This window comes from Apteryx rowi, unplaced genomic scaffold (assembly GCF_003343035.1).
Source record: "Apteryx rowi isolate R43461 unplaced genomic scaffold, aptRow1 scaffold_257, whole genome shotgun sequence".
NCBI lineage: Eukaryota > Metazoa > Chordata > Aves > Apterygiformes > Apterygidae > Apteryx > Apteryx rowi.
In genome coordinates, this window is record NW_020448941.1 from 781,461 (window position 1) to 790,449 (window position 8,989).

At 46.3% G+C, this 8,989-nt stretch overlaps 1 protein-coding gene across 3 annotated transcripts; it reads right to left on the minus strand.

The window, feature by feature from the left end:
- Window positions 1-640: 640 nt before the first annotated feature.
- NYX (nyctalopin) lies at window positions 641-6,938 on the minus strand. Of its 3 annotated transcripts, none has more exons than XM_026067278.1 (2): window positions 6,710-6,938; window positions 641-3,214 (listed from the first exon to the last, which is right to left on the minus strand). In XM_026067278.1, the coding sequence occupies exons 1-2, from the start codon at window positions 6,802-6,804 to the stop codon at window positions 1,816-1,818; spliced, it is 1,494 nt and encodes a 497-aa protein (XP_025923063.1). In that variant the 5' UTR covers window positions 6,805-6,938; the 3' UTR covers window positions 641-1,815. The 3 variants fall into 3 exon arrangements, 2 of the variants coding, with proteins under 2 accessions (XP_025923063.1, XP_025923065.1); XM_026067280.1 differs by having other exon boundaries at window positions 641-3,212; window positions 6,683-6,782; XR_003253748.1 differs by lacking the exon at window positions 641-3,214 and adding an exon at window positions 6,145-6,189 and having other exon boundaries at window positions 6,683-6,760.
- Window positions 6,939-8,989: the final 2,051 nt, after the last annotated feature.

Consider the following 8,989-nt stretch of genomic DNA (forward strand, 5'->3'; position numbering starts at 1 on the left):
GTTTTTAGCCCACATGTTGTCCCTACCGAAGCAGCACCATGGTAAAGCGTGAACCGGGGAAGCTCACGTCTGCCATTGCAGCTCTAAGGCCACATATCCATGGCTGGGGTACATGTTGCTCTTGCCACGCTGCCAGGGACCTGCCTGCAGAGGGAATAATGCTGCGGGTTTCAATTGCATGGCGTTCGCAGGCCGGCCGGCCCGTCACATGGCAGCGCCAGCCTTTGTGGTCGTCTTCTGCTGTGCATTAGAAACAGCTGACGCCTGGGATTGCCAGACCATGGAAATTTCAACATTTCTGGAGCTCATGTGCTGAATTGCTTGTAAAAAAAGAGCAAGAATGGGGGGAAAAAAGGGTTTAGGGAAACGTTTGAATGTTTCTTCTTAAATTGTTTCCTTTTTTACTTTTATTTCATGACATTTTAGCAGTAATAGAGGACTGCATATGTCATATGAACATGTATACCACATTATGTTAAGAAGCCATGTATTTTGATTTAATGTAGCTGAAATATCACAAAAGTATATTTGTACATAAACACTTTTAGTTTTTAAAGCAGTTGCTGCTTAGTACAGATGTAAGCACTGTCTTGGGCTCTAAGTCAAAGTTTCTATTCTTTATGCTGTAATGAGCCAGCTTGCCATTTGCTCTAGAATATAAAACAAGCCTTCATGTGTACCCACTTGAGTAGTCTACAAAAGGAGTTCCAGAGTAATTCAAGGATCTTAAAATAAATGTTTTGTTTACCAGTGCGCTAAGCAATTAATTTATTTTCAAGAGGAAAGCATCAAATATTGTTTTGTTAATGATGTGCTCTGTTACAGAACACGTGACATTTTTTCTGGCCATGGTAGCAGTGTTCATTAAAAATTTTAGCTATAAAGCATATAAGATGCCGTTAAAGAAAATGATGGCATAGTTGGTTAGTATGGCACAATATGACATAACATGTGGCATACATTGATAGCAGAAACACAAAATGACTTGGCATGTTTAGTAAGACCTGGCTGCATTTGTCATCATCCTATTCTGCTACTGCTGTCATGCCATGAAATAATCTACAAATAACAACAATATATTCCTTGAAAACTATATTGCTTGAAAAATAAAAACGTATTTGAAACAGACTCTAATAAATAAACTGTTAGGTTTAAATAGCTTTTCCTTAAAGAAGACTGTTTGACAAAAATGAATCTGTCTGTCTGGTTTTATCGCACCTGTGCCAGAACAGCAGAGGAAGGATAAAAAAATCCTGTCTGCAGTCACAGCCAAAACACTGTGCTCGTCCCAGAGTCTCTGACAATAACCTGCAGCCTCAGGCAGCCGACCTCCCCCGTTATTATTTTCCTTTTCGCTGTGGCTGGTGCGGCAGCTGTACGTGTTGCCAGGAATAGGCCTGCTCCCCCTCACACGCTGGTGGAGATCAGGAATAATTCATCAGCACCCAGCTGCATTACACCACCGCCACGCAGCAGAGCAGCCCCAGTGTGGGTGCCAGGATATAAAGAGAGGTCCAATTTTGCTGCTTTGTCTTGCTCTCATAAAGTCAATGGGATTGTGGTCATGAATCTGCAGGAAATTGGAAATGACCCAATGGAACAAATGGTGCCACGTTGCCTTCAGTACAGGTGCCTTTTCAAGTCACTTCGGGGAGGGAAAAATCACATGTCTCTAAGGTAATTCAACCTTATTGCTATTCTTTCATTGCTGATTTTCCACAAAGCTCTGCTTGTGCCCGTGAGACCCTGAGAACGACTACCAGTACAGAGACTATAAATGCTTAAGCAGGAGCCATGCTCCAGGCAACCCTTGGACTATTTACTCTGCAAAATAACCACTGTAAAAAGTGCTGGGAGGTAAAAAGAGGAGACAGCTTGGATACTGTGTTCCCACGCCCCAGAAGAAACCCCATCAGTTCGTCCATCTGGTAGAGTGGTGTTACTGAACACTTCAGTGGTGTTTGCCACATCTTCGGAAAGGTCCATCTGGAGCAGGAGTTTYGAGATAAGGCTGCTGAACTTGCTCTCCGTGGTAGAGAAAGGTTCTCTACTTGGGGTCGGGCTGTAGAAAGTGACGTTTAGCTCCACTGGGTCAAGACAGTAACCTTCTGGCGATCTGTTGTAGAGCACATCCATCAGATCAATCCCAGCTACTGAGGACGGGGAGGCACAGGGAATATCCCTGACCAGCCTATAACTCTCCATCCACTCCTTCAGCCACTCGATGCGGCAGTCGCACTCCCAGGGGTTGCGGAAGAGGTACAGCCGCCCCAGAAAGTAGACAGGATGGAAGACAGAAAAGGGCAGGGTCGTCAGGTTGTTGCTGTTCAAGTGCAAAATGACCAAGCTGGTGAGGTTTTCGAAAGCTCCTTCCTCAATGTAGCTGATCCTGTTTCGATCCAGGTAGAGGACCTCCAGCTCCACGAGGTCCCGGAACCAGGTGTTGGAAATGTTCCTGAGGAAATTGCCCCCAAGGTTGAGCATTTTCAGGCACCTCAGGCCATCGAAGGAGTTTTCTGGAAGCTCGCTGATCAAGTTGTCATTCAGGTACAGATACTCCGTCTTCTGGCAGCCCTGAAAAGCTCGTTCATGAATGACGTTTATCCTGTTGTCCTGCAGATTCAGGTATTTCAGCTTGGTCAGGCCCTGCAGAGAATTATAGGCGACTGCTTCGATCCTGTTTCTCTCCAGGTAAACGTGGGTCAAGTTCTCCATGCCCCTAATTGCACCTGGGATCCTTCGGAAATTGTTCTGGAAAAAGAAAAGCTCCTGCAGAGCAGGGAGCTCAATGAAAATCCTGTCCGGGATATTGAAAAGATTGCAGCCAGCCAGGTCCAGCCTGACGAGCCGTCTGAGGGCAGTGAAAGTCCTCAGGTGGAGATAGCGAATGTACTCGTTGTGGGCCATCTTCAGCTCGATCAAGCTGGGCAGCCCCTTGAAAGCCCCCGGGGTGATGAAGGAGATATTATTGTGGTTGAGCGACAGGGATTTGAGGGAAGGCAAAGTACCAAAGGCCCTCTCGGAGAGGAATTTAATGTTGTTTTTATCCAAGTTGATAGAGGAGGCTTCGCAAGGGAATTCACTAGGGACATGCCCCAGACTGGCTCGATCACAGAGGACAGAGCAGCTCCGCTCCTGGGTACACACACAGTTGGCCGGGCAGGATCTCACACAGGCCCACACCGCCTGGACATGGGGGACACAAAGGATAACTGCCAGAGAGGAAAGTGCYGACCCCATGGTGAAAAGGTGGGAGGAGAAAAACAGTATGTTAGTAAATGTAGTAATCATGACAGAAAAAGAAAGATTATGCTATCTTTACCTCTCTTCTATCCAGACTAATTGTCACCCTGTATTCATACACATATGCTGACAGAGGAGCTCTTGTGAAAGATTCCTAGAAATCTTCCAGTGGGATTTTTAAGCCCTCCGAGAAGGTGTCAGATCCCTTTAACTTCATCTCTTTTGAATTTTTCTCCCTAAGGGCAGGAACCATCCACACTGGAGTATTTCCCAGTGTCTCCATGATGGATGCATGCTGACAGGGACCAAGTTTGGCCAGGAGAGTAGGCAGAGATGCTCTGAAGGCCAGTAGCTGTGGATGGGTTGCAYGATTTTTGGGTGGGGAAAAGGGAAGGGCAGGGTATGACAGTCTGGGAGCCGGCAGGGGAGAATAGTTAGTTGCCTGGGAACAATTAATATCCATGCTTCTTGCCTTTTTTTTTTTTCATTGTTCATTCAGACTAACACCAGAGCCAAGAGCTGGTGCAGTACCGTTACAGGAACTACCAGCTGCTAAAGATGCAGTACAGTATTTAAAAACACATTCTCACTGTGTTTTGGGTGGAAATGCATGAGGAAAGGCAAATTCAGGAACATTTTGGCGATGTTTTCTTCATGATCTCATCACGGACGAGATACTCTGCACCTCCAGCAACATTTTGCTAATTCTCAAGAGAGTCACCATGGTATCTCATACTAGATGGGAGCAACTGCTTTGTGCTTTTATCAGCCTGAAGTCCTGAAAGTGTGTGGCTGCTGTGGTTTCCTGACAAGTTAGCCCCAAGCAGGTGGATGTACAATGAGGAAGGGAAGAAGCTCTTGGAGACAAATCAAAGAACAAAAAAACCCAGCAGATATCAGCCTCCACAGAGAGACATTTTTGTGAAAAAGAAAAAAAAAAAAAAAAAGGTCTAGGCAACCAGACATCTGAGAAATAAACTTGTTAGAGAGCAAGAACTGAAAACAGATTTCATTTGATAATTGCTCTCAAAGATACCTCCTACCTGTCACTCACTGAAAAGGAAAGCCACACGAGCAAGTTCTCCATGTAGTCATTAGAAGGAAATGGTGGTATKGCTGCGTGATTTTTCTACTGCAGTTTATTGGTTCTCACAGAAGGCACAATTCTGTTTTATATTTTTATATTTCTGTTTTATATTTCAATGAGATATCATCTTTACCAACAGCCGCATGTATTTCAGCATTGCTGGGATCGTGTGATTTCTGCAGCGTGCTTGGCTAGCCCCAAGGGCCRGAAGGGCAAGGAGCAACCTCTGCCCAGCAGTCCTGCTTACTGTCTGCAAAGGGAAGCTCCCAGCAGCTGCACTGGCTCTCCCGGGCATTTGCAGTACAGCAATTGCCCACGACAGCTCTATTCTTGAGCCGCGCTTTTAAAGACACTGCAGCACTTTTTTTTTTTTTTGCAGCATGAGGTGATTTGCTAGGAAGCATCAGCTTCAGCAAGTGTCAATCTTTTATTTTTGTAGCTCCTAAGACTTTAATATACAGACCAAACTACAGTTTGAACCACAGTTGCTCTGCCCATTCCCATCTTTTTTAAAGGTGACCTGCATGGTACTGTATTTATGACTTTGCACTGGCTGTGGCTTCTGCATGCACTTGACTTGCAAAACCAGCTGCTGAGCAGGCCCCCATTGACATCATGTGAACCCAGGAGCCTCTCAGCATGGTTCATTTTGAACCATAGTCATTACCAGGTGTTGAAAAARGATTTAGATATGGGTGGAGGGAGGATCCCTGAAGGACTTCTGGTTGTGGCCTCTATCAAAATTCAGGTCCGACTCTGTCCTGTCTGAATAATTAGCAAAACAGTGACGCTTCAAGAATAAACAATAGTGAAGGACTCTGAGGGGGCAGAGGGATTTTATTAAGGTTGTCATTTTGTTTGTTTGCATGATCTTCTCTTTTTTTTTTTCCTGAACCCCTGTTTAACAAACAGCCACGGCTAAAGAAAAGCTCCCTATGTTCAGGGCCCTGGGTAGGCAGAAGGTGAGGATCCCGAGGACAAAAYGGGGGACAACGCTCTGGCCTCAGGACATCTTTCTTCCCGCAGGCTGCTCAGCGGGCTGCCTCATTTGCTCCCTTTCACACCATTCCTCTTTGTTGCATGCAAACTGGGGCATACGTTTTTCATGTTTTGCAGTTGCATAAACTGAGGTCAGACAGATTAAGGATTTGCCTGGTCTGAGATCCAGAGGTCTGACTGCAGATGTCTGTCTAGAAACAACTGATGGAAATATTGCTGCTGGAACAAGAACCTGTGCATGGGCTCAGGGTGACATCCAGAGGGGCTTATGTGCATAGGCCACAGTGAGAACGTCCCAAGCCAGCTCAAAGTTTAGATACATCTACCCCAACCTCAGTTACATCTCTGGCTTGTAGAGCAGGCTCCTTCTGGGTGCTCTTGGGCAGCACGTTAGTGAGCAAGCTGCTAACAGATCCCCTCCCTGTTCGCTCTCTAATCACTCAATAAAGGAAACATCTGAACCCAAGCCATTTTCCAGCCTATTCTCCTTAAACCTTAAGCTAACATTTTTTWAAATGATTTTTAGTACTAAGGCTGGGTCTATGGCTAGTGGCATTTCACAGCACACATCCAGCTTTTCTATTTACAGGGCTATCTCTTCACATTGCRCTCTATATGGCAAGCAAACACTCAAGGACCGTCCAACTACAAGACATCCTCCAGGCAGTAGGAGCTCAGTGGAGCCCCTCAGCCCTGGAGGCTTTGTGGCAGTCTCCATCTTTCTCTTGCAGAGGAAGTCTACCAAACTCCTCCATCTGGACACCACCAAACCCTTGTGAGCGCTGCTGCTCAGAGCACAGGAAAGAAAAATGCCTCTCAACTTGGCGGTGTTCAGCAGAAGGATGTCGGTCAGATCCTCTCTGTAAAACAAATTGGGAGAAGGAGTGCAGAAGTTATCAATGATGTATCATCAGGTGAAAATAGCAGGAAGCATTCCCATCTGTCCTTCCTTATTCCTTCCCCTTCCCAGAAAAGGATGTTCTTTTTGCTTTTAACACTGCGGCAGACAGGACAGCAGCTGGAACATGCCTCCAACTCACTGACACAAAGGGTTTGTGCTCAAATTAAGTATGTGTTTAAAAAAAAAAAAGGATGAAAACTCAGCAGTAAGATCAAGAATGTTAGCGAGATTAGGAAATGAACAAAATTCCACCAGGCATGGTTTTCTTTGCTCTTTTAAATAACACAGTAATTCAGTATTTGAAAGGAAAAGTGAGAGAACAAAAAAAACTGTTTACAGAGTTTTCAGAAGAATAAAGAAACAACGCTCGCAATAAYTGAGTATTCAACCTACACCTTTCAGAACAATGTCTAATCCACTACTGGATAAAATAGAGTAAGAGTACTACTCACCATTTAAAATGATCGCAAACATTATCTTGATTATTCACTAGTGGCATTTCAGGACTGGCAGGAAAACTTGAGGGATCTAAAAGCAGACAGGGAGAGCAGAGACAGGTTTCACCCTCTGTCATTTGCCTGCATCATCTTCCCATAATAGGCTCTGTGTTTAGAAAGGAAGAGCAACAAAAAAGGCGCTCTCCCATATGGTTTCAAACTGATCAAGTCCCCAGCCCTCCACACCTTCCCGTTAAATATCTTTCTTCCACCACTGGCCTTTTCAGCAAATCCTGCAGCTTTGTGCTATTCTTTTTCACCAGCTCACCCACACCCTTCCCACCAGCTGTGCCGCAGGCATGTTCCTACCTGAGCTGTGGGAGGATCACCAGCAGTCAGAGACTGGCCATTTCCCCAAGCAGCAGGTGCTGGTACAGCACTGAACAACCAAAACTAAAATTGCCAACAGAAATCATTTAGCTACATTGCCTACCTCACCTGGCAGTGGCTGTGTCCTCCCTCCTGCTCAGGAGTCTGCCATTAGCCATATGAGTCTGTCTCGGAAGCATTGGCATTTTTTTTCTCACAAGCTATCATTTAATGGCAGGAAAATCCTCTGTATCAGAGGCAGATTAGCAGAAATGGAAGAATGTGCCTGTCCTTTAAAGCTCCAAAAGCAAAACACAGATTGCAGGCAAACCAAGCTGACTCTTTCTCCCCTCTGCCAATCTACTCTCCCCCCACCATAAAAAAAAAAAAAAAAAAAGTCATGAATTGGACACCTGCCATTCAAAGAGCATTACTGAAAGTCATTGCGCCAGTACCTCTTATATAATGGCAGAAGAGGGTGCAGCCTAAATGTGATTATATCTGGGGGCAAGCACAGGCTTATGGTTTCAGTTAATTGAGCTCTCCAGACTGACACAGCTTAGGATGCTCGTCCCACATGTGTGCTTTCCCAGCCACGCTGAGGCCCAGCATGGATCACGCAGTGCTCACAGGAAACCGGTGTGATTTGCTTTGCCGGGAGCTGCTCCTAAATGACACTGGTGGGTGCTCGGGCCATGCAAGTGGCAGAGCCCAGCCACACTGGGAGGAGGCCTGGTGAACGCGGGGCGGTTGCGTGGTACATGTGGTCCTGCTAACAACAGGCTCTGCCCTGCCTGCAGGCGTTTTGCTTGTGATGCTCTAGCTGGTGCATGGAAATCATCAGGCCAGTTTCTGTGCGTAATGCTATTTTAGCATTCAGGATGTGAATTGTTATTTAAAGCCTTTTCTGATACAATGACGATGGTTTCTTTGGAGAGTGGAGCTGAATAAGTGAGTTATCTCAGCCTCCCATGCCTTAGATAATTGCGTTCACCATGTCAGAGGGGAAAAATAGCTCTGCTCTTTGTTTCTAAATGAATTAAGCTGCTTTTTTCGTGAAATGAAATACCTGATTAATTTATGCTTGAGACAGCAGGACAGATTTCACTGGGATCCAGCCTCCTGCTGCTTGGCTCTTCCGGCAAATTAAAGCACCCAGCTACCGCAGTTGTATTTTGTGTTGGCTTTCCCCCAGGCTTCAGGCACCTGGCTGGCACCTCAGGAAACGTGTGCGTGTCTAATGTGGCTGGTGCTTGGGGCAGGCTGGAGGGAAYGGTTTGACCCACATAGCACTGCGCGAGCCGCCAGTTCCCAGAGTCATGGGAATACCAGGGAAACCCAATTATTCTGTTTTCAAACAGAAAACCACTAGCCATTCAGATTGTGAGGAAAAAAACTGGGGGAGGGGAGGCACTGTTCCCTTCTTTTTCCCCAGCATCTACCGTACCACTAACAGTGGCAACAGCAATCTTATCTTTCGCCCGGGTGCAGACACGAGGTAGCCAAGGTGCTGAGGCAGTGGCTCAGTGAGAAGGGTACGTGGGGCTCRGGGACAATTTGGCGTGCGATCAGTCAGTAGCTCCCCAGGGACTAGACCTACTGCTTAATTTGCAAAGGTATATATATGTGTATGTATATAAAATCTGCTCATCAAAAACAAGGCAGGGCTGTTTTGCACCAAGGCACCAGATTTCTGCCCAGGCTCTCCTATGCCTCACTGCTCTTCTTTCATGGGGAACAGGCCATGAAGGACCAGAAAATCATCTACAGCGTGGCCTCCCCCAGAGAGGCAGCTCGTGGCAAAACGCTGCTCCTAAACTTTGCTCTGCAGGAGGCAGCAGCTTGTTTCTGGGCTGCCTCTCACATCCCTAAGCCAACTGGTGATACRCTGGGTCTGGCACAGAGATCCCAGAGAAAAGGAGGGCGCTGGGGCCCTCCACTACCTACAGCAGA